The sequence below is a fragment of the Pipra filicauda genome, unplaced genomic scaffold (genome assembly GCF_003945595.2).
Source record: "Pipra filicauda isolate LSUMZ 115617 unplaced genomic scaffold, ASM394559v2 scaffold548_size709544_pilon, whole genome shotgun sequence".
In the NCBI taxonomy this organism is placed as follows: domain Eukaryota; kingdom Metazoa; phylum Chordata; class Aves; order Passeriformes; family Pipridae; genus Pipra; species Pipra filicauda.
In genome coordinates, this window is record NW_024104696.1 from 461,268 (window position 1) to 486,195 (window position 24,928).

At 58.0% G+C, this 24,928-nt stretch overlaps 1 protein-coding gene across 2 annotated transcripts in view; it reads left to right on the top strand.

Annotated features, from left to right (window-relative positions):
- GNG7 (G protein subunit gamma 7) overlaps positions 1-22,821 on the top strand; it is a 52,557-nt gene extending 29,736 nt beyond the window's left edge. For both annotated transcript variants that reach the window (XM_027731017.2, XM_027731015.2), the window contains 2 exons: positions 20,425-20,543; positions 22,517-22,821. In XM_027731017.2, coding sequence (XP_027586818.1) covers positions 20,463-20,543; positions 22,517-22,642 — 207 coding nt within the window. In that variant the 5' untranslated portion in view covers positions 20,425-20,462 and the 3' untranslated portion in view covers positions 22,643-22,821. The remainder of the gene's footprint in view (positions 1-20,424; positions 20,544-22,516) is intronic.
- The last annotated feature ends 2,107 nt before the right edge of the window (positions 22,822-24,928 follow it).

The following is a 24,928-nucleotide window of genomic DNA, read 5'->3' on the forward strand; positions in this document are numbered from 1 at the left end:
GCCATTTAATCCTGTTGTGGCTAAAAGAGAAGCTTTTAATGCCGTGTCCAGGACGTGGTGTGTGTTCCACAGGGTGTTCCAGAGGATCCCATGGGGGCTGCCCAGAGCCAAGGCTGCCGTGGGTGTGAAGGACACCTGGCTGTGCCTGCCATCCCCCTTTCCCACGGGCAGCATCCCCTTCTCCCTGGCAGCACTGTGTGTTCAGAAACGTTTGTCTGTCAGACTCTGCTGGGGAGTTCTGGCTAATTAGGGAAGCTCCTTTAGGGTTCATCTTCCCTCTTTCCTCCTGCCCAGGCAGGAGAAGAGCAGCAGAGGGGGTGGAAGGAAGGGGGGGTAGCTGGGAGGGCAGGTGGGCAAGGGAAGATCTGCAATTCCTGCTTTTCCTGCTCCCAGCACTTTCTCATTTGGATTGGCCTTTCCAGCAGGCTCAGGCCTCCCGTGCAGGTCCGTATTCCAGGTGTGCTTTCCAGCTGTTGAGGGCTGTATCTCTGGTTTCCTGTGTTGGAAGGATCCAGAGCCCATCAGGGAAGAGCCTCAAACCATTTTCAATCCCGGGGCTTTAGGAATGCTCAGACCAGTAGCTGTGGCCACCTGGGCTGGCTGGAACATATTCCTGCCTCTCCTGCTGGCTGCTGGCCAGGATCAGCAGCTCTTCCCTATGGATCTTTGGGCTGAGGCAGCCTCAGGGCTGCAGAGGTTGTGTGGACAGAGCCTGTGCTTGGAGCCTGACCGGTTTCGGTGGAAACTCCCCCATTTCTTCATTTAACTCCGTGGCTTTAAAACACATTAAATGCAAATCAATCCGAACCTGGAAGATTTATAAAACCACCGAGTCTGGTGAGCAGAGCAGCTCTTCATCCCTCACCTGTGGCTGTTGTAATTGTGGGATTGTGCAGAACCAGTTGGAGTGTTCCAGGGAACAACTGGGCCCAGGCAGGGGGGGCTGAGGCAGGAGCAGCTCCTCGTGCTGTGCCTCTGGTCAGGACAGGCTGCGCCGCAGGAGCAGAGCTGAACACCCTGAACTGGGTCACTGTGGCTTTTCTGGGTTGGTTTTTTCTTTCCTTTGTGTGGATTAATAGGCTGGTTCTCCAGATGTGCCTGAGAGGAGCAGCGAGACCTGCCTGGAGCCGCCGAGGTTTATCAGCACTGGAGCTTTTTAATCACGCCCAGATTTCATTTGCAGGGTTATTTACATGCACTGAAGGGCTTCTTTTATCTGCTTTAATGCTGCTGGGGTAAACTGATCCCCAGCCAGAGCTGAGGGCACCCACAGTTGGTGCTGTTTTATTGAAGCTGGTCGGATCCCTGTTCCAGGGAAAGCTGCTGCTCTCTGGGATCAAGGTTCCAGCTGGCCAGGACTGAGCTCTCTGCTGTGGCTGGTCCATGTGAATGTTAATTCCTTCACTTGTGCTGCTCTGGAAAATGATACGTGGCAAAAATCCAGCCCGTGTGAGGTTGGTGGGGGAAAATAAGCGATAGTGAGGTTGGATATTAGGGAAAATTCCTTCCTGGAAAGGGCTGTCCAGCGCTGGCACAGGCTGGAGTGGAGTCCCCATCCCTGCAGGGCTTTAAAAGCTGTCTGGATGTGGCACTCGGGGACATGGGTGGCCTTGGCAGTGCTGGGGGAACAGCTGGACTCTGGTCTCAAGAGTTCCAACCTAAAGGATTCCACGATTCCACGTCCTTTTCCCCCCTCTGTGGGATTCTTTTGTGCCAGGGCCACAGCAAACCCCCTGGGACGGGGGTACAACCCGGGTGCTGCAGGAGGGGCATCCCAAAGAAAGGGGTGTTTATCCCTCTGGGAAGGCAGTGCCACTCCCCAGGCCCTGCTGGCACAGTCCCCCGGGAGCCAGCGCAGGGGGGGTTATTTTTGGAGCTCCTCTTTGTTTCTGCAAAGGGCCGCTGATATTCCCAACTGGAGCTGCTTTTTATCAGCGGCATCTGCGGAGCAGGGGCTGAGTCATGAGCTCTGGGAGCGAGGATGACAAATGGAGAGTGGAGACAAACAACTCCCGGGAGCAGCAGGCGAGGAGGGACCGGCCACTGTCCCAATCACGGCCCTCACGGGGGGGTTTGGCCTTTTGCCCCCCGGGAGAAATCTAATTCGGGCTCGTTTGGGAGCAGAGGAGGGAAAACAAACATCTCTGGGAAAACTCTGGGTGAGGAGCAGCCCGGCCCAGCAGCTCTGGGGCTGCCCAGGGGCCATCCCTGCGGCCCTGGGGGAGGGCTGGTGCTGCACAGATCCTGCACATGCTGCTCTCAGCAGGGATTTTAACACCCCCTGTGCCAGCAGAGCCTCGGGATCCCGGAGCAGCGTGTCCCAGGCAGAGGGACACGTGGGAACAGCCAGGGCTGGCTGGTGGGGGAGCTCAGTCACACGCTTCCCTCGGGTTAAGAATAGCTGGGAAGTGTTTACTGGGGTTTAAAGTTGTTTGTTTATCAGGTGAGATTGTGGGGATGGCCTTGTCCCAGCCAGGACTCGCTGTGGGACCCCGGGAGCCGTGTGATTCCAGCTGTGGATGGAGGGGCAGGGAAAACAGGACACAGCCCTTTCCCAGGGCCACCTTCCGAGCCCCAGTTGCCACAGCCTCTGTTTTCCCTGTGCCACCAAGGGCTGGGAGTGCAGGTGGGACACTGGGAGGGTGGGCAGGCCCTGGCACAGGGTGCCCAGAGAAGCTGTGGCTGCCCCATCCCTGGGAGTGTCCAAGGCCAGGCTGGGGCAGCCTGGGATAGGGAAGGTGTCCCTGCCCAGGGCAGGGGTGGCACTGGATGGGCTTTGAGGTCCTTCCTGCCCAAACCATCCTGGGACTCACTTGTGGATTCTGAGGTGGCTTTTGAAGAGATTTGGGGCAGGTGGAGGAGGGTCCACACAGGCCCCAGCTCTGATGTGCAGCCAGGGGTCTCTGGGTGGGTGGGAGGCAGATGAGGCGGCACTTCCAAAGCCTTTCTGGGAAAGTGGAGCCCTAATTCCAGCAGTTGTTGAAAGGGAATTGCCTCCAGCCATCCTTTTTAGGAATAGTGTGAAATTAAGCCGCCTGATTTCCCTTTGATGTTCCTTTTCATTTGCACCAGAACATGCCCATTTTCTCTTAATTTCCCCGATGAAAAATGCTTTTTTTAAAAAAATTATTCCTTAGAAGAGGCCACGAACTGAAACTGAAATAGAGTCTTCAAGAAACTGGACAGCTTTGATCACTAAACTTAAAAGCTCGATGGGATCAGAGCTGTGACTTGTGTAGATAAATATTTGTGAGCATTTGTGGCTTGAACAGAAATTAAAGGGGGAATAAACCTCTGTGCTTTGATCAGCTCTGCAGGCCCTCCTGGGGAGTGCAGAGTCTGGCCAGAGGGTTCAAGGCCAGGAAGGGTTCGAGGCACATGAAACCATCCCAAATCTCTTCCCCTTTTTGCAAACAGTGGTTTGTTTTTTTTTTCTAGTGGTGGTTTATCTGTGCTCTGCTCTGGGTGACAAGGTGGGGACTGGTCAGAGGTCGGCCTTTCCAACCCCAGTGATCCCGGGATTCTCTTATTCTGTGTGGCCTTCAGAGGTGCTTCCCCTCCACTTCCACACATCTGCTGGCCTGCATTTGTTCACTCCAGGGGAGTATTCCCTGGAAGCCTCTGGCTCTGCCCCTCGCAGGTCTCTGCTCACGGTTCCAGCCGGGTGTCACCGCCCGTCCCGCTCCGGGAGCCCGGGAGGTGTTCTGTCCTCTCCTCGCTGCCAACAGTTTTGGGTTGGCAGCCAAATGTGAACGTGATGCTGGTGGGAGCGGGGAGGTGGCGTGATGTTCCCTGGGCTCCGAGGTACTCGACGTGACGAGTCTCCAGCCTTGGCTCCGGTGGCTTTTCGGGGGTTGTTTACCGGGATCCTCCGGGCTCACGGAGTCCCGGCCTGCTTTGCCTTGGAAGGACCCTAAAGCCTCGTCCCGGGGGCAGGGACACCTTCCACTGGGCCAGGTTGCTCCAGCCCCGTCCAGCCTGGCCTGGAACACTTCCAGGGACTTGGAGGAGCCGTGAGGGCTGGAGCTGATGGAGTGGGAACAGGAGTCTTGCAGGAACCTCCTGTCCTGTCCCGAGTGCTGACAGGTTATCAAATAACAACCCAAACCCACGGGGCAGACGTGCCCTGGGTTCTGTGTCCCGGGGTGTCCGTTCCCGGGGCTCTCAGCTCCCCTGGAATGGGAATTAATGGAGCGCCGATCCTGCCTTAAACAACCCCTGGGAAACTTATTAAGCAGAGTCGTTTGCAGAGGCTCCTCACATGGCAGCAGAGCCGGGGAGGGAGGGCTCTGCCTGCTCCTGCCATCTGCCTGCAGCTGATGCAGCGCCAGCCCCAGACAAACCTTTGTCTCCAACAAACCTCATCTGAGCGCTTCACAGCCAGCCGGGCCCTAAATTTGGGACTGTCCTTACTTAATTCCTCGAGGCACGTTACCGCCCCGGGTGCTGGAGCTGGCACTGCCGAGCCCAGACTCCCACTCTGACATTTGGGAAGATGGGATTTGTGTCCCACCCCGGGGCTGATTCAGCGGGAGCTGTTTGCCTGCAGGGCCGGGTGTGCTCACACGTGTGCGCTCACGGGCTCGCCTGGGGGGGGACTTGGGGGAGAAATGGGATTTAGAACCGGCTCTTGGGGCGTCAGGGGCCAGAGCTTTGGAGCTGGAGGTGCTGGAGGTGCCGTGACCATGGGCTGCCCCCTGGGACACAGCTCGGCCTCCCCGTCCCCTGCACGTCGTGCTCAGGTCGCCGGGGCTTTTCTTTAATGGTTTCTTCACAGGGGACGTTTTTCCTGCCCCTTTCACACCAAAATGATGTTGCTGTGGTGGGGAGGAGAGCTGGGACGGGGGGTCCCGGGTCCTCGGGGCTCGAGGAGGTGGCAACACGACTCACAGCCAGGGAGCTGTGGGAGGAGCAGGAGCAGGAGGAGGAGATGCACGATGCCAAGGACTGCACTCCTCCTCCTCCTCCTCCTCCTCCTCCTCCTCCTCCTGCTCCAGGCCTTTTTTTAGCAATATCTCGGCAGCTTTTGGCCGCCTCGGCAATCCCAAATCGGCATTTCCCACAAGATGCTAAATCCTGCCCTTCTTCCCTTTATTTTTAGTCTGCAAGACTCCAAGCCCCCTGAGGGGCCCTGGCTGGGTCAGGGGGTGCTGGGGGGGGTTCCCCAGCCCATGGAGGGGTGCTGGTGTTGGGATGATGGTGTGGGGGGTTCCCCAGCCCACTGAGGGGTCCTGGGGGTGCTGGGGGGGGTTCTCCAGCCCACTGAGGGGTGCTGGGGGGGGTTCCCCAGCCCACTGAGGGGTCCTGGCCGTGCTGGGGGTGCTGTGGGGGGTTCCCCAGCCCCCCAGGGGTGCAGCCACTGACGTATTTCCCTGCATCAAAGCCCCGTCCCCGCTGCCTCGCCAGGCCCAGCTCCTGTGAGTGTGTGTGTGTGTGTGTGTGTTTAATATTAAAGTTCAAAGCTGTGCAGAACCCCACACGCCTCGTGGCTCTTTGAAGTGGTCCTGGCCAAGTGCCTGCAAAACATTCTCCGGTGGTGGTGGTGGAAAAAGAAAAAAAAAAAAAAATCCCATTGCGCCTTACAAATATTTTTGTTTTATTTCACCCCTTTCTTTCAGAACTTGACAATAGTTCTCTGGAGGCTCGAGCAGAGACTGAGCCATCCCTGCCTTCAGTGCACTTGTAATTAAATTTTGGACAAATCAAACCTGAGTTTTGGTGGTTGGGTTTGTATCTTTCTTTGTCTTGACAAGCCCGGAGCTGAATGTGTACCCGGAGTTTTAAATTCAGGGCTTAAATCCAGAGGGTTTTAAGCAGGCCTGGTGTATTGCTCTTAACTTTAATACAGTGGGATTTAAGGTAAAAATATATACTTGCAAAATTAATGGTTCCTGAGCAAAAAATGCTGGACTAAAAGTCACTGGAATGGGTAAGGAGGAGGGGAAATAGGCTGAGCTGTAGGGACAGTGTGTGACAGGGCCTGTGTGTGTCACCTGTACCTTCTCAATGCCCTGGCAATGAGTTCCTCCTAATTTCAGCTGCTGAATGAAGATGTTAATTAGCCAGGGATTACCAGCTGTGCTTTATGGATCACAGCACCAGGTATGCACAGCCCAGGTGAGTCCCTTCCTTGATCTTTATCCAGGTTTTTTCCAGGTTTGGGTTCAGCAGGGCCGGGCAGGTGGCACAGCTTTTTCAGGCAGAGCAGAGATATTGTTTGTCCATTTTTCTGTCCAATTAGCACTAAGTAGCAGGGATGCAAATTGCCATTTGCAGCTGGGAGTTCAAAGCCAAGCCATGTAAACAGCCCTGGGTCAGCCCCAGAGTTCCCCTGGAGCTGCTGCCAACGAGCAACGTGATGTTGGACAGGCAATGCCAGCAAGGGGGGTGTATTTGTGCAGGTTGCTACAAAAACTGGTAAAATTCCACTAATCCCTGTGTTAGTGAGCTTATTGTGGGGTATGAGTTTCCTGCTGCCCGTCCCTGGCTGCTGGGTGCAATAAATTGGGTTCCTGGGCAGGGGCCTGTCATTTGTTCCAGTTGGGGTTCACCTGCCTCTGGAGAGGGGATGGTTTTCCAGTTTTTCCTCTGGATACAAGCTCTGGTTTGGGAATTTAAAGCTGAACCTTATAAAGGTGTCCTTTTAAAATATCTAGGTGTGATTTTTGGTCCTGGGCTGCCCGGGTGTGCTGAGGGTGTGTGGACACACAGGTGAGCCCCTGTCCCAGCTCATCCCAGCTGGACCCAGTCCTGCCCTGGAGCAGAAGTGCCTTGTGCTGGTTTTAACTAAACCTGGACCATTTTGTTCTTGATTTAAATGGGAAGACTGGGCTGGATTGCTCCTTTTTCCAAACTGCCATGGCTGTCAGGCATCACTCCCACGAGGGAGGAGCTGTGACTGAGGGTGGGAGATCTGCTACTCGCCTTCCAGGGAATCTCTCCCTGGTTGTTTGGGCTCATCTGGTCCAGTTTTACATGGGAATGCCTTAGGAGCCCTTGCTGCCTAAACTGAGAGGGAATCTGGGTGCAGGGTTGCCTTGGAGGTGCAGGGCAGTGGGTGCCAGGGGTGCTCAGGTGTGTGCAGGGGAAGCAGAGGAGGATGGCACCTGTGGGATAGGGAATCATTCAGGGAATCATGGAATCAAAATGGTTTGGGTTGGAAAGGACCTTAAAGCCCATCCAGTCCCACTCCCTGCCACGGGCACACCTTCCCTATCCCAGGCTGCTCCAGCCTGGCCTTGGACACTCCCAGGGATGGGGCAGCCACAGCTGCTCTGGGCACCCTGTGCCAGGGCCTGCCCACCCTCCCAGGGAAGGATTCCTTCCCAGTATCCCACCTATCCCTGCCCTCTGGCAGTTGGAATCCATTCCCCCTTGTCCTGGCACTCCAGTCTCTCTCCATCTTTCCCGTGGGCTCCCTTCAGGCACTGGGAGGCCACACTCAGCTCACCCTGCAGCTTCTCTTCTCCAGGGGAGTTCGGCTGTTCCCATATCTCCGTTTTTTTCCAACCTGTAGTGGATCATTTCCTGAACACAAACCCCAGCGAGCCCAAGGCCGCAGGCGGGTCCCTCACGTGCCTCCTGCTCCAGCCCTTTCCCTCCGTGTGGGAGCTCCTTTTTTAGCCTCCCGTGGCCGGGCCGGGCCTGAGCTCAGCGCTGGAGCGGTGCCAGCCCAGCGTGACTCCTCTTCCTGGAAGGAGGCACAAAAGGGAACGACCTTGTGCTTCCTCCCGCCGCTGCCCGGCGGATTCCAGCCCCGGCGTGGGAGTCGCTCCCCGCTGCAAACCCTCACATGATGTTTGGGTCATCGGAGTTCCCAAAAGAGCCGGGTTTCGCAGGAAAACGGCCGCGGGCACGTGGGGAGAGCGGCCTTTGCTCCGAGGGGGTTGGAACAAGTGCAGCGGAGTCATCGGGCTGAGCAAAGCGTGGCCTCGTCCCCGCTCGGGATGGAGCCTCCTTCTGCTGCCCTGGGTGATTTCGGGAGGGGGGGAGGGAGGGGGGGCCCAGCCCTGCTGACCTGCTGTGACTTTCTCCCCAGCATCGTTCTTTCCCCTCTGTAGCTCCGGCAGGGACGAAAACAAGCCGAGGAGGGAAAGTCACAGGACTGTGCTGATGGGTGGAGGAGGAAAACAGCAGCTCTGACACTCATGTGATGGCTCTGCTGCAAAAGGTCACTCACATGTCCAGTGGAATGGGAATGAGCTGGTTCCCGAGTGCAAACAGGTCCCTCCAGCAGGGAATTGGGTATCCTGGAGCAGCTCAGCTCAGAGTGTCCCCCAGCCCAGCCCAGGGGCCTCGAGCTGCTCGTTGGTCCTGAGGGGGGCAGTTCAGATTTTGAGGGTTTGCTTCCCACCAGGTCTGAACTCTCCTGGTGCAGGTGAGGTTCCTTTGGGTTTCTGAGGCTTAGTCAGCAGTGGGGTGTGAATTGTGGAATCCTGGGATGGTTTGGGTTGGAAGGACCTTAAAGCCCATCCAGTGCCATCCCCTGCTGTGGGCAGGGACACCTTCCACTAGCCCAGGTTGCTCCAACCTGGCCTTGGACACTTTCAGGGATGAGGAGTCTGGAACTAATTAGTGGGTGAGATCAGAGGATTTGGGGTTTGTGTTGACAAAAAACCACCTGTATTTAGTGCAGCCCGTCCCCAGACACGAGCAGCTCCAGCCTTGGAGTGTCTGTGGTGCTGTGTCCAGCTGTGGCATTGGGCTGGGATGTTTCAGGAGGAATTTCTCCATGGAAAGGGTGCTCAGGCATTGGGAGGGGCTGCCCAGGGAGGTTTGGAGTCCCCACCCCTGGAGGTGTCCAGGGAAGGACTGGAGTTGACCCTCAGTGCTCTGGGCTGGGGGACAAGGTGGGCATTGGGCACAGGGGGGGCTCTGTGATCCTGGAGGCCTTTCCCAACCTCACAGTCCTGGGATTCTGTGCCTCTGCTTTGTTCAGCGCTGGGCTGGTGCTGGAGGGGAGCCCTCCACCAGGACATACCTGTTCCCTCATCCCAACCCAGCAGCTCCTTGGCCTTGTTCCCTCACCCCAGCCCGGCAGTTACCCAACCCCGCACAGTCCCGGCGTGTCCTCACCCCAGCCCGCTGTCCCCTCCCTGCTCCCGGCCCTCAGGAGCTCCCTGCCAGCCCCTGGGGTGGGAGCGGGGCCGGGACCAGGCTCTGCTGCGCTCCCAGGTCCCGGCAGGCCTGGCAGGGGCCGGGGTGGTGGGAGCTGCTCCTCTCTCTCTCCCTGCTCCGTGTCTGGACGCGTCGCCGGCGGCTCTGGAGTCGATCCCTCGTTCCAACTGTGTTGCAACACTGAACTTTCTTTAGCAAGAGCCTGTCTGGGCGCTGTGTTTCTCGGGGCACGCTGGCCTTGAGTCAGGGGTGGCACCAGAATGTCTGCAGAGAGCTTTGCTGTCAGTCTCCTGCCCTGGAAACCCTGTTGCTCCTCTCCGGGGCTGTTTACGGCCCGCCTGGCATCTCCCGGATGACTCCGTAGGGAAAGCAGCAGGTGAACATTCCACACCTGAGTTTCACAGGGATGGAGAGGCCTCTGCAGGCTCTCGCTGCATCCCATTTCTTCGCTGACTGCGGCTGAATTCAGGATTTTAGGCTCTTTTTTTTGCTGCACCCAACCTCACCCCCGAGAGCGTTTGCGGTGCGACCTCGCCCCCAGCTTTGGGAACTCTTCACTGCTGGAGTGAGGCACGTTTGCAAACCCAGCAGCAGAAAACCTGTGGTGGTGAGGCCAAGCCAGTGTGACCCAGGGCAGAGGAACTGAGGGAAGAGGTTTCCATGGGGCTGTTCCTGGGTGAGAATTATGGTTTAAAGCAAAGGAAAAGCTCCTCGTGGGCAGCTCGCACTGAAGGTCTCATCCAGGAACCTGGAAAACCGGATTTTCCGTGTTTTTGACGGAGTAGAGCGAGTGCCACTCGATGTTAGTTGATGTCTCAAGCCTGTCAGTTGAAATGTGCTAAAAATTCTGCTAAGAAATGCAATTTAAAGGCCTCTGAGGGGTTGTTGTCTGCGCTGGGAGACACCTGGACAGAGGATTTAGCACAGGAGTTTGCAATTCTCTTTTGACTGGTTGGGTGCTTGGCTTGGCCAACCGTGGTGGCCAACGGGCTCAGCAGGAGGCAGGTGCTGGGAATGCTCTGGTTTGGAGAACCAGAGGTCTCCCAAGGTCTCTCTGAACACAGGGAGTGAAGAGCCCAAAGTGCCCATCCAGGGATGGGTGTTTTCTTTGGAGCTGCTTCAGGTGAGCTGCAGCCAGCCCTGTGCCAGCCTCTGAAGTCACCCGGGAGAGCCAGGAATGCTCTTGGCTCCCGTTCCCCGGAGGTTTCTCCACACTCTGGGCTGCTCCAGAGGCTCATCCCGGAGCCAGTCAGCACTTTCCTTGTTTGCTCAGCGTCAGCCGCTTCCCGGCACCGGGAGCCGAGGGAGAGGAGCCCTGCAGGGAGGGTTCCTTATCTGCCTGCCTTCAGCAGAAGGGATTTCATTTCTAAGTCAATATTTTTGCCAGAACCCCGAGCTGGTGGTTTTTTTTTTCATTTCTGTTGCTGTTTTCCAAGCCTGATGGTTGCAAACACTCCCCTCGTGCAGACACGGGGCTGAAACCGGATCCGGGGCAGGAAATCATCCCCCTCCACAGGGAGGAGAGATGATTAATCCCACGGTGGGATGAATTCCCAAAGCCTTCAAGGGCACACGTGGTGCTTATCCCTTTGATTTCTGACACTGCAGGAAGTGGGATGAAGGGGGAGAATTCACCCCCAGCTCCTCAGATCCAGCGCAGACAAAAGCCTGGAAGGGAATAAATCAGCCTTGGATGCTGTTCTGGAAGTCAGGGAGTGACGCTGGAGCAGATGGATGAGTCCCTGGGGGTGGGGTGGCTTGTCCTTGAGCATCAGGTGACCTCACCTGGAGCAGGACTGGGCTGGAGGTGTCACTGCAGAGGGGCAGAACCAAGGAAACAGGGCTCACTGGGGTGGGTTAATGGGGTAACTGGTGTGGGCTAATGGGGTAACTGGTGCTGGATTAATGGGGTAACTGGTGTGGGCTAATGAGGTAACTGGTGTTGGTTAATGCAGTAACTGGTGTGGGCTAATGGGGTAACTGGTGTGGGCTAATGGGGTAACTGGTGCTGGTTAATGGGGTAACTGGTGTCGGGTTTAGCAGTTGGAGACGTTCAGAGCTGCTCTGAGGTGTGATCTGAAAGCACAGAGCTGTAAGGGCTGCAGTAATGCCAGGAACAAACCTTTATTTTTCCATAAATCCCAAAAAGGTGGCTGAGGGGCACGTTGTGCTGGGGAGGTTCCTCCCAGCTCCGTCCCCCCCCCCAGTAATTCCCAGTTCCCCACCTCCAGGGGCCCTGCCAGCCACACAATGCCCGGATTGTGGCCTGTGGTTCTGATGTAATTCCCACCAAACACTCTTTCCACAATGAAAACCTGGACCCAGGCTCGGTGCCCTGTCCCTGCCCAGCACACAGAGCTCTGTAAACACTCAGCCCCTCGCTGCAACCCCACAAAATCCCGGGATCTGGGAGTCAACAGAGGCTCTAACGGGCACACAAAGACCCTCCTAAAGGCTGCTCCTCACAGGGTTTGCCCTGAGGTCTTATTTTAGGGTTTTCTCATAATCTTCCTTAAATTCCATGTGACTCAACGTCCTTCTGGACACGTGGTCCTGCTTTGGGGAGAGGCAAAATCAGCTGGGGGTGATAAAAATTAAATCTTCCTGCTGCAGGCAGAGAGGTGGCTGGGAATTCACCTGATCCCTGGGTGGCACGGGAGGATTTGGGCTGTTTGCAAGGGGAAGGAGGCTTTATTCCTGTGATAAGATGATTTTAAAGGATGGAATTTTATCTGGGCATCACGGTGACTTGGGAGGCTGCTGTGCCAGGGACTTGTTCCTTTACTAGGGCAGCTCCAAGGGGGAATTCTCTGCTGCTCTCTGCGCTCACCTGTGCCCTCAGCTCTGTTTTCATTCCTTTTCCCGTATAAAACCCTTTGGCATCTGCTTTTACCATTCCCAGCCTGTCCCGGGGTTGGGTCTCCCAGGTGGAAAGTGGAGGCTTGTGTTAAACTGAGCTGGAAAATTTGGGATTGGGCAGCAGGGAAGGAAACACCCAGCTGAGGATGCTGCAGACACAACGCCCTGTGCCCACAGGATGGGATTTTGGGGGGCTGGCAGTCACTCTGCCTCGCTCTGTCCCTGCTCTGGGGAGCAGATCCAGCTCCCTCTGGACCATTGTTGCCTCCCTGTGTGTCAGGTTTGGGGGAGGAGGAGCGTGGCTGCCTCACTCGGAGGCTTCTCCCTCTTGCTTAGAAAATCCAAAGTCACTTCCCAGCCTTTCCACCCCCTCAGCCCCTGGAGCAGAGTGGATGCCAGGCTGGAGATCCCAGTGGGTCTGCTGAGCTCACTGTGGAGTAACTCATGCACACGAGGCTGGTGAATCCCTGGGACCTCGTGGAAGGGCCTTTGTGTGCTCCCTAAAACGGGAATGAATCCCTGGGCCGTGGCAAAACTTCCCCTCCCTGCTTCAAACGCCCTGGGCACCGAGGCTGGTGGTGTTTCCCAGCTCAGATCTCGGGAGCAGTGGGAAATTCTCAGGAAGTTTTTATGATATTCAGCCTAAACTTCCCTTTCTTTTATCTCCTTCTCCAACTTAATCCTCCCGAGCCACGGCCCAGCTTCCTGCTTAGTCTTTGTCCCCTCCCGTGGAAGTGGAGCTGCTGTGGAGCCCTCCCAGAGCAGGACAAACTCCACGGTGGTCCAGCCAGGAATGGCATGTTTTTAGTTCCCAGTCTACCCCTTGGAATCCTCAAGTGGGAACCTCTCCCTTTTCAGGCCTGAACCCTGAGTTGGAATTGCACTGGGCAATTCCAGTGTGTGGCCTCCAGGACCCCAAAATCTATCCCTTCCCAAATGATTCCATGTGGAAGTAACAGTTTACCAGCAAAGCCACGAGGATTTTAGTGGGATTGCTGGGGTTTGGTGTGCTTTGCCATGGATTTGCTGCTGGAAGAGTGGAGCCAAGCTGGGGGATTCCCTTGCAGGACAGAGCAGTGCATCTGTAGTTCGGGTTTCCATACAGGATTTTGGGGGGCACAGGAACGGGTGAGCCCAGGGGTGACTCCAGACCTTCCAGGGGCATCCAGGTCCCCCTGGGGAGCTGCTGCAGCCAGTTCTGTGCTCCATGGGCACATCCACAGCTCCCAAAGGAGCCGAGGAACCCTGCCAGTGCCTGTGGCTATGCATTCCCAGCTGTGGTGCCAGGGGTGTCCCAGCCCTGGGAGCAGCCCATGGAAATACCTTTGCTCATGGAAATAAATACCTTTGCACATGGCTGCTTTTTTTTTTTTTTTAATTTTTAATACGTGATCTAAAAATAAAGCTGGAATGTGCTCCGGTGACTCAGGGCACGGAGTGGGGTGTGATTGCCCTGGTGGTGCTGCCAGAGATCCCCACCCAGCTGGCACCACACCTGGGCAGGGAAGTCAGGGAGAAGGGAGACTCCAGGCAGAGCTAATCCAGCAGTGTGAGTTCCCTGGAGGGCTCCAGGCTGCTCAGAAAACAGGGAGTGAGTTCCCTGGAGGGCTCCAGGCTGCTCAGAAAACAGGGAGTGAGTTCCCTGGAGGACTCCAGGCTGCTCAGGAGACAGGGAGTGAGTTCCCTGGAGGGCTCCAGGCTTCCCTGGAACAAGGGATGAGTTCCCTGGAGGGCTCCAGGCTGCTCAGGAGACAGGGAGTGAATTCCCTGGAGGGCTCCAGGCTGCTCAGGAGACAGGGAGTGAATTCCCTGGAGGGCTCCAGGCTTCCCTGGAACAAGGGGTGAGTTCCCTGGAGGGAACTGCCTGGGAACAAAGGCTCCAGAACGTTCCACAGATGGGACCTGCAGGATTCCACTCTCTCCCAGGCAGGTAGTCATGGCCTGTAATGGGAAGGAAATGGAGCTGCACATCCCTAGGGATGCTCTGTCCTTCCAGAGTCCTTGGCTGGTTGGAAACTGGGGCAGTTCAAGAGATGCAGAATTTCAGCAACTGTTGGATCTCCCGTTGGAGGCAGAGCTGCCCCTGGCACAAGTGCCCCCCCCTCCATCCGTGCAGATACCCAGGAACAGTGGGAAGCAGCCATGCCATCCTTCTCTTCCAACTGCCAGCTTGCAAACCTTCCCCTGAAATTTGGGTGGAATTTTGGGGCATCCAATCCGTGCCACTGGGACTGTGTCCCACCACTCTGCACTGTGCCACCAGCCCCATTTCTACTGGAGACACCCCTTGCCTTAGGAATGCTGCTTTCCCTCAGGGAAGCCCCGGGGGCTCCACTCGGAGCAGCACAAATAGAGGAGCAAACGCTGCTTTCCCACCCGGGTTGTGCAAAAAGCAAATTTCCTTCTGTGCCTCTAAAAAAAAAAACAACCCAGAGCTGAGCTGGGGGTTCGGGTGGTTTCCACCTGGGAAGGGCCATCCCGAGGGGTTGGAGCTGGGGAAAAATCAACCCCCAAAACCAGATTGTTCTCAGGGTGAACCTGAAATGGAGGAGGAGAAGGTTTCTCTTGGTAATGATGGGATTTCAAGCTTCTAATTTATTAAGATTGGGCTGGAGGCAGCAGCTCCAAAGGGTCTGTCTGTGCCAGGCTGGAGCTGCAGGAGGGACATGGAATGTCTTAAAATACGTGGCCTAGTTACGACCTGTTGTAAGGAGGTTTGTGATTTACCCAGGGAGGGACAGTTTGCAAACCTAGAGGAGCTCCGGGTACTTTGGGAACTTCTTTATTCCCAAAGTGAAACACTTTGGCATCCCAGAGCTCCTGGTGCTGGTCAAGCTGTAGGAGAAGGCGTGGAAAACCCAGCTGGATGGTTTCAGCACCAAAATGTGGGTAACCCCCCGTCCTGAGCAGGAGGCAGAGCGGAGCCCAGCCCTTCCTGAGGAGTTTTCCCACCCTGGGATGGCTCCTGGGCCGAGCTCCTCTCCCGAGCATTGTCCCACGCCACAGAAATCTGAGGGTCTTAAAGGAGGGGAGAGAAAAAAAGAGAATTAAAAATTGCTGCACTCAGGGAAAAATTCAATGGCTCATTGAGCTGTGGAGCTGCTGCTCAGGAAGTGTAAAAGGAAAACGGAGCCAGCTTTGTTCTGCCCAGACAAGGAGTAAATGCCACGGCCCCAACAGCCGCTCTCTGTTCCGAAAAAGCATGAGGTCATCCCTAAAAGCAGGGATTGACACTGGGATACCAGTCCCAGGCTCCCCCTTTGTCCCCCCCTCTCTTTCCTGGCACCAGCCCGGCTCCGGGATCGCTCCGTGTGGCTCCGCTCGGGTGCCTGGCCCTGCTCCAGGAGGGGATCCAGGCTCCCACCTGGGCAGGAGCTGCTCCCTCCGAGCAGGGGGGGCTGTGGGAGGGGCTCGGGTACCCTCGGGCTGCAGCCAAGGCGGGGTTGGCTTCCTGCAGCTCCGGTTTGGGGTCGTGCAGCTCGGGATGCTGCGGGTGTGGGGCTGCCCTTTAATAAAGCACAGTTTGATCAAGGCCAAGGTCCTGGAGCGTGGCCTTGCCCTGACCATGTCCCCACACCCCTTCCCAGCGAGGAGCATCCCGCTCCCTCATCCCAGGATGCGGGTGCTCTCCCGGCGCTTCCCACGGGGACATCCACGAGCACCGATCCCACATTTTGAGCGGGGAGGGGGGAGGGAAGGAGGACAAAAGCAGCGTAACTCGGGCAGTTCCTCAGGTGCTCGGTGTTTGTTCGCCCTGCGAGGAGTGGCGGCTCCCAGCTATGAGAAGCATGGGAGGAATTCCGGCTCGGGAGGGATCAGCGCGTGTTTGTGCCGTGCCGTCACCGCGGGAAGGTGGCAGCGGCGGCTGGAAGGGAACGGGGCCGGTGCCAGGCGGGGATGGATGAGCGGCTGTCGGGCAGAGCAGGCCGGGGCAGGCCCGCCGGCCCGGGGCCAGTTTCGGCAGCCGGGGCCGCCGTTTCGGTGCCGGGCCGGGGGCAGGGCCGGGCTCCCGCACCCCGCCCTGGGTCCCGCCGAGCCCTGTATCCCGGGAACCCTGCATCCCGCTGAACCCTGCATCCCGGGAGCCCTGCATCCCGCCGAGCCCTGCATCCCGGGAACCCTGCATCCCTGCATCCCGGGAGCCCTGCATCCCGGGAGCCCTGCATCCCGCCCAGCCCTGCATCCCGGGAGCCCTGCATCCCGCCCAGCCCTGCATCCCGGGAGCCCTGCATCCCGGGAACCCTGCATCCCGCCGAGCCCTGCATCCCGGGAACCCTGCATCCCGCTGAACCCTGCATCCCGGGAGCCCTGCATCCCGCTGAACCCTGCATCCCGGGAACCCTGCATCCCGCTGAACCCTGCATCCCGGGAGCCCTGCACCCCGGGAGCTCTGCATCCCGCCCAGCCCTGCATCCCGCCCAGCCCTGCATCCCGCCCAGCCCTGCATCCCGGGAGCACCGCGGGCGCGGGGCTGGGAAGCGGAGGGGAGGGAAGGGAAAGGAAGGGCAGGGAAGGGAAGGTCAGGGATGCTCGGAGAGCTCGGCAGGAGGAGGCGGCTGCTCCCGCACGGAGCCGCTGCTGAGTCACCGCCCGTCAGAGCCCGCGCTGTGTCACCGCTGCTGTCACCGCTCTGTCACCGCTCTGTCACCGCTGCTGCGGCACGCGGCTGACTCAGGGGCTGCGCGGGTTCGGGCTGTCTCTCCTCGGGAGAACAGCCCAGACGAGGCCTTTCGCAGCCCGCCCGCTGCAGGGAGAGCTCTCTCGGGAACGGGGGGGGCTCTGTGAGGCGCGGAGGGGCCGCCCCGGTGGGTGCTGCCCTGACGTCAGGGCTGTGCGGGACGGACCCGGCACAGCCCCGAGTCCCCACTGCCCCACCTGCTCGGGAACACTGAGCAGCCTCCTTTGGGAAGGGACGTGATGTGAACAGGAGACTCGGTGTGTTCCTTGAAATGCTTTTGTTTAGTGGTGGAGAGTGATCTCCTCTCCCAGGAGAGGAGATTTGGGGCTGATCTGGAGTCAAACCGAGCTGGTGCAGGACGTGGTTCTGAGCATCCTGACCTGCCCTTAGTCCATAATGTGCAAAACAGTTTAAAACAGCAAATCCTGATTGTTTCAGGATGTATCCTGACTTAACTGCTGGGCCTCAGTCTTCCAGCGCTTTTCCTAAAACAGGCAGGAGTGTTCCCGGGCTGTTTGTGCTGCAGCCAGAGCGTCCCTCGGGTTGTGTTACCTCATTCCCGAGCCCACTGTGCCCCTGACCTGCACTCCAAGATCCTTGTCCGGGTTTCACAACCTCCCTCAGGGCTGTTTGTGTTGGCCTCGACCTTGGAACACTCCTGGGCGACCCATCACTGCCCCTGCTCTCCTGTTCTCTGAATTTCTGTTAAATCTCGTTGATTTTAGTGCTGCAGCATTTTCCATCCACCATCCCACCCCAGAGGTGGGAGGTCTCGCTGCAGCCCCGAGCCCTGGCCTGGGATCTGCCAGATCCCTCTGCTGCCAGAGGAACAGGGATAACAGCCCGGAGAGCTGCAAGATCTGGCGACTTCGCCCCTCCTGGAATCCCTCTCCGAGCGAGCGAGAAACGAGCTGACGTGGTGGGAACGCAGCGAGAGCCGTTCCCGAAAATGGGAACGTTCCGGGCAGCCCAGGAACGCTGCCGGGGAGAAGGGGAGGCTGGCTGAGCCGGGAAGGCAGAGGGTGCTCTGGCAGAGGCGCAGGAGGGTTTATTTTTGCTGAGTGATGTGTGCTGATGACTCAGCGGGGCCGTTCTGCCGAGTCACGGGAACGCTCAGCCCTGGCCCGGCGCCGGCGGCGGGAGGTGAGTCCCGGCCAAACCCCGCAGGCTTTGCCCCTCTGGCAGGAGGGAGCTCTGGCTGTGTGGGTTATTCCTCCACAGTCAGGTGCCAGCGCAGGCAGGAGGATGTGCAGGAGGCCCGGGTGTCCCGACTGTCCCGTCCTTCCTGCCCAGGCCCAGCCGCAGGCACATCAATCACATCCCCTCCCTTCCCAAACACCGAGTTCTCCAAGGTGGGCAAAGGGACTACGGAGCTGCATCCGGACCCAGGACGGTCCTGGTGTCCCCCTGGCTGACATCACACCCCCCTCAGTGCTGCTCTCCAAATTCCTTTACCTCACGGGTCAGTCCCGCCCCGCTCCAAGTGACATCTCCAAAGTTTGTTTTGGCTTTTGCCACCTCCCGAGGACGCCCTGGGGAGCCCCACCGGGTCTGTGGGTCGATGGCCTGCGGGTGCCAGTGACTGCCTGGTTAATTGTTCACCCTGGGAACAGGAGCCACCGTGCAGATCCCACCGGGAGCAGCCCCGGAGCAGGACCGGGTGCCCTGAGCCCAGTGCAGGTCCTGCTGTGGGATCGGGGAGACAGGGATCCACTGGGGTGCTGGGGAGCTGCAGAGCAGTTGGAACAAAACTTCTGCCCCCTTGCCAAGGACTTTAAAAACACTCATTTGGCAATTCTGCCACGGAGTGGGACTCTCCACGCTGGCCTTCCTCCAGCCAGGCTGGGTTCCCCGGGATGCTGCAGGGACAGGGATGGGGACGGGGATACAGGCTGTGCTTCTCCCAGAAGTCCCCTGAGGTAACTCTCCCTCGGCTGATTCATCAGCCTCCTTCCATAAACAGGAAGCTGGGAAAGTACAGGCAGGTGATCCTGCGCTGCTGCAAACATGAAATACTTGGAAACACGAATTGCTTGGATTTTTTTTTTCCCCCCAGCTGCTGCTAATTCCTTACCCAGGTGCACATTGTTTTGGGGAACTGTTTGCAGCAGGAAGGTCTCTTGAGTTCACAGAACGGACTTAGAAAGAGCTTGACTTTGAGACGGAGCTTTTCCTGCTCCTGATCCCTCCTGCACTGCTTTGGAGCGCTTCAGGCTGGAGCAGGAGAGGAGGATCCTTCCCCCAGGGACCAGCCTGCTTCCTTCTCCCGTTTTCCACAGAACCAGACTTGGTTCCACCCGTGTGTCTCCCCGTGTCACCCTGACCAACGCTTTCCAGGGCTGGAGGGGCGGAGGTTTCCGAATAACCCCGCTGGTTCAGGGAATCATCCCGTGCTGGATCGGGAATGCTGATGGAGCACTGCCTGTTTATCCCACAGCATCCCGTGTTCCAAACGCTGCTCGGGGATCGAGCTCAGCGCGTGTTGGACGCTGCTGCCAAGCCAGATAATCCCTGAGAGTGCCCCTGTGGTCTGGAATAAACTCCCTTAATGTCTAAACCCGGGCGAGACAGCCCGAGCCTGCGAGGATTTGGGATGGGGCAGGAGCTCCTGCCCTGCTCCCCCCGGGAAGGCTCAGCTTTGAAGCTGCCGGGCCTGGGGAGGACGTTGGAGGAGCCTCTAATTAAAGCAGGCACTGCAGGGCTGTGGTGGGCGGCTGGAGGGCCCCGGGAGCGCCGCTGGATCCGGCTCCGTGTTTGCTTTGGCTCCTTCCTCCTCCGGCCCCGTCTCCTGGGCGGGAGGTGGGAGCTGCACCCTCTGCCCTGGCACTGAGGGGTCTGGGGCAGGGCGAGGAGGGGGCTGTGCTGACACCTCTGCAGAGCCCCCCTGGGATGTCACAGAGAAAACCACCCGGGAATGGTGCCTGTCCAGGGGATCCAGCGTGGCCGGAGCTGCCCCCAGAGTGCCCGGCCCGGCCCCGTGACAGGCCTGCATTGTTTGGGGCTGGGCACAAACTCCTTCAGATGCTGCTGCTGCATTTCGAGGGAGGTGTTTTAATCACTGCCTGCTCCTGCCAGGGTGTCCAGCTGCAGCAGGGGATGCAGGGACACGGCCCCACAGGAATGCGGGACACGATCCCGTGGGCTGGTCGGACACGACCCCACGGGCAGGTTGGACACAATCCCACAGGCAGGTTGGACATGATCCCATGGAAAGGTTGGACATGATCCCATGGGCAGGTTGGACACAATCCCATGGAAAGGTTGGACATGATCCCACAGGCAGGTTGGACACAATCCCACGGGCAGGTTGGACACCACCCCACAGACATGGCCCCATGTGCAGGTGGCCCCTCCCCAGGTGACAGGGACACCAAAACCCCACCCCAGGGACGCTGCAGATGGGTCCCCAGGACCCTGGGAGCCCCCCTGGTGCCCAGCTCGGGGTGGGGCTCCAGCAGAGCTTTGCTTCTGTGGAAAAAGGTTCTTATTTTTCCGCTCTCGTCGGCAAAGTTTTTGCTGCTTCAGGGAAAGGGGAACTTGAAGCAAAACCAGGAAACGTTCCATTGGTGTCATCAGAGCTCCTGGAAGCCCTTTGCACGTGGCTGTCGGGGCGGACACGGCCCTTCCCAAGGTGGAGGTGGAAGGTGTCCCTGGAACCGGAGGGGCTTCGAGGCCCTTCCCAACCCCCCCAGGATTCCTGGGTGGTGGGCGGTGTCCCAGCGGCCCCGTGCACGGTGCCAACCCCAGTTTTCCCCCCTGTTTTTTTGCAGGATTCTCCTGTGCTGGGGCCTGGAGCCGATGGCAGAGAATGTCAACAACTAACAACATAGCGCAGGCCCGGAAGCTGGTGGAGCAGCTCCGCATCGAGGCCGGGATCGAGAGGATCAAGGTGGGCCTGGGAGCGGGAAGGGACCCTGGGCAGCTGCTTTGGGGTCTCCCAGCAGGGCTGTGACGTCTCCAGAGGGGATGTTCCAGTGCTCCAGCATTCCCTCCGGGATCTGGGGGAAGCTGCAGAGGGGACTCTCCGTCAGGAGCTGCAGTGACAGGACAAGGAGTGATGGGTTCAAACGGGAAGAGGGGAAATTCAGGTTGGATATACGGAAGGAATTCCTCCCTGGGAGGGTGGGCAGGCCCTGGCACAGGTTGCCCAGAGAAGCTGTGGCTGCCCCATCCCTGGGAGTGTCCAAGGCCAGGTTGGAGCAGCCTGGGATGGTGGGAGATGTCCCTGCCCAGGGCAGGGGGTGGCACTGGATGGGCTTTGAGGTGCTTCCAACCCAAACCATTCCAGGATTCTGTGACAGGTCTGGAAGCAGGAGCTGGAGGAGCTCCTAGGAGGGGTCTCAGCCCTGTTGCTCTTTCCCAGCAAAGCCTTTGGAGCACTCCCAGCTCCAAAGGTCAGGAAGTGCACTCCCCCCTCCTCCCTCTGTCTGGGATCCTGGAGCTGAGCCACCCTCGTTCCCCTTGGGAGAGTCAGCACTGGCTGCTGGGGGAAGACCTGTAATTTAGCTTGTCTTCCCTAAAAAGCCTGGCTGGAGCCTGGAAAGGCCCTAAAAACAGCTACAAACCCTCATGGTTTAAAAAAGAACCAGCCCAGGTTGCTCCAAGCCCCATCCAGCCTGGCCTTGGACCCTTCCAGGGATGGGGCAGCTCTGGGAAATCCTTTCCAGTGCCTCACCCCCCTCACAGGGAGGAATTTCCTCCTCGTGTCTCAACTGAATCTCCCCTTTTTAGTTTTTTTAGGATTTTTTTGCAGTTTTTCAGAACTTGCAGTTCTGTGCTGTCGCTAAACGTTTCAGCAGGAACCAAAAGCTCAAAGTGAGGAAGAAAAGTGGGATAAAACCCCTTTTCTGTGCAGTTTTAGGCAAACCCCTTCCATCTGTGCTTCCACCCCACGGGGTGGGGACCCTCCTGCTGTGCTTTGGTGTCTCCTGGGAAGGCAGATCCAGAGACAAGGAGCTTTTGGGGGGAATCTCCGAGCGTTTTGCAAAATTCAGCATTAAAGTTCTGCCCAGGAATGAACATTCCAAACACCCTCAGCACAGACACTGGGATCCCAGAGCAGAACTTGCTGCAGGGGCAAGGTCAAGGCTGTGCTTAAAGCAATTAATCCCTTAAGACACTAATTACCCCCAATCCCAGAGGGGAGATCGGCTTGGCCTGAGCTCGGAGGGACCTGTGAGGAGATCCTGGAGTGGCCTGGAAACCTCCACATCCCCTGAGAGCCTCAGTGGGACACTCTGAGGGGGGAGGAGAAGGGAGGGATGAGCCAGGGGTGGATTTGGGAATGATCTGGCCCCTCTGGCACCAGGGAGGAGGAAAATCAGGGCTCTGCAGCAGGTCTGGGCCTCCCGACACGCTCTGGTTCCACCTCTGTCCTGTGTTTGCCCCACGTCCCACCAGTGATTGAAGGTCATTTGGACAAAAAACGGGATCTGTTGGTCTCCAGAGCCTCTGGCAGCTCCCGGTGGGCTCTCCCCCTCCTCGGAGCCCTTCCCAAAAACCAGCTTTGAACTCAACCAAGCAGAGCCTGGAGGAGCAGCTTCCAAGGGTTTCCACAGCTCCATTTTTAACGTCAGAGGCCGCACTCAAAGAGGCCTTTCCCTTGCCTGTTCATCCCAAATCCCTCAAAAACGAGGGCAGTAACACCAGCTTTTCAATCTCTCGCTCTCAGCCAGGGTTACCTCCCCACACTCATCCCTTTATTTGTGCCAGACCATAACAACGCTCCATTTCCACGTCCAGTTCCCCCGTTTCTCTCTGCCCATCTCCCTCATTTTCCGTGAGGAAAAGCCGGGTGTCAGCTCCCTCTCTGGAGCTGGGAATGTCCCCGCTCACCTCCTGCTTTTTCCCCCAACATTCCAGGTCTCGAAAGCCTCCTCTGAGCTCATGAACTACTGTGAGCAGCATGCCCGGAACGACCCGCTGCTGGTTGGAGTCCCCGCGTCCGAGAACCCCTTTAAGGACAAAAAGCCCTGTACCATCCTATAGCTCCGGATCCCTCCGGAAGGGCATCCTGCTCCAGCCACTGAAACCCAGCTCCAGCACCTGCCCCCGCGCCCGGGGGTAAACTCTAAATGTTGGCTTCAAACAGAACTTAAATTCCCGAAAAAAAACCCAACAAAAACCCAAACCACACCACAGAACAACCAATTACACGGAGATAATAATTGGGGAGCGGTTTTTAGGGCAGGGTGTCCGTTCCTGGGCACGGGCTGCACGTGGAGAGGGGTCGGAATTTAAATCGGGATTCGGAATAAACCGGGGTGGAGGGAGGGGGGGGGAGGATTTTAACAGGGATATTGGAATTGGGGAGGAGGTGGGGGGGGGGTCGTGGTGTTCCCAGTGGGATGTGAGGCCGGAGCTCCGGGTGCTCCGATCCAATCAAGTCTCCAATCAGCAGGAATTTGCTCTCGTTTCTGGAGAAGGGAACGAGGAGGGGCCCCGGGTGGGAGAGATTTTGTAGAAAATTAGTACCAAAAAAAAAAAAAAAAAGGAAAGAAACAAACAAACAAACAACAACAACAAAAAAAACAGCTGGAAAAATCCCTGTTGGGAATGGCTGGAGGGAGGTGAGGGGGGCCCTTCCCTGCATCTGCTTGGAACAGGGAATGGCCCCGGGGGGGAACAGATCCCGGGAGGAATGTCAGGGAGCCCCAGGGATGGGGGAGGCTGGGACCAGCCCCCCCAGCTGCTCCTGGGGGGTCTCTGTGCTGGGGGGGGGGAAGGACCTTCCAGGTGGGCATCCAGAATCTGGGAAAATGGGCCTTTTGGGGAGTTTCAGCCCAAAACACGAAAAACGGCAAATTTCCCAGCGAGTGGAATTCTTTCCAGGGAACCCAGGGAATGAGGCTCAGGGGGAGGGGATCAGTGAGGTTTAGGGGAGATGAGGGTGAGGAGAAGACACAGCTCAGTTCCCATCCCTTGGGAATCTCGGAGTGGGATTTGACAGGGAGCACCGTGTTCCCAGTGGGATAACCCAGCACGGAGCAGGAAGAGGGGGAGCGGGAGAGCCTTCCTGCCACGGAGCTGGGAGTGTGCTCGGGAGAGAGCCTGGAGCTCAGGGAAGCCCCAGGGAGCTCCCCAGCCGCTGGATCTGTCGGGAAGGGGACGGATCCTGGGATTGCCAAACCCGACCCGTGTCCACAGGGCAGATCCCGGGGCTCAGGAGCTCCTTGGAACGTGGCCAACACTCCCAGAATCCCAGAATTAGGTTGGAATCTGGGACCATCAAGTCCAGCCTCCCACCGTAGGCAGAGGCACCGTTTGTGGCCGTTCCCAGTTATCCTGAACACGGGGGTTGGTTTTGGGAAGAGAAGGAAAACCCCAAACCAACCAACCGGCCACACCTGGTGTGAAATCCTGGGAGTTTCCCCCTTCCCCCAAAGCTTTGGATTTGGTTTGAAACGCCAGAGCCTCCACTGGGATGGGAACCACAGGGGGCGAATCCCTTCATGGGACTGGGAGCACTTCCCATGGGAAAGGGGGGCTGGAGGAGACCCCTGGACTCGGCTGATCCCCCCCCTGCTGTCGTTGGAGGGAGAATCCCTGCAGCCCAAACTGGGGCTGCTGGTGGGAGTCACTGGTGCAGGCAGGACACTGGGAGCTTCCCTGGCTGCTCTCCAGAGGCAGATGGAATTCCCAGGGCTGGCACTGGCTCCCAAGGCACCGGGAGCTGCCGGAGTGGGGCTCAGAGACAGGGAGAGGAGCAGAGCGTGGCTGGTACCCAGGGAAGGGGATTCCTCCCGGGATCCCGGGGGGCTGGGAAGGGCAGAGCTGCTCCGTTTCCATTCCTTGGTTGCAGGAATCTCGCCATTCCTTGTTTTCAGTCTGCCATCACTTGCCTTTTAAACAGAATCGGGAAAATCCCACGTTTTTAACACTAATGGAAACCCCCCGTGTGCGCCCGCCGCGGCTTTCCCGGGATCCTGGGAAAAGCTCCTGTGTCCCCCCACTGTGTCCTGGGCTCCTGACCCGGCATTCCAGGGCACAGGTGACCCCTTGGATGTCACCCCCTCCCGGTGTGAGGGAGCAGAGCAGGGAAAAGGGGGATATTTCCCTCTGTGCCCCCTTCTTGGTGAGTTCTGTCCTAAATCCAAAATAACTCCAAGCTCCCGCCCGCCGGGAGGGAACGGACACTCCGAGTCCAGCCTGGGCTCAGCCACAGCCGGGCTTTCCCTTCTCCAGGAGGGAATTCCCTCTGTCCTTAATCTCGTACAGTTCCAGCCTTATTTTTCTACTCCAGATCGCTGATTCTTCCTCTGTGTTAGAGACCAG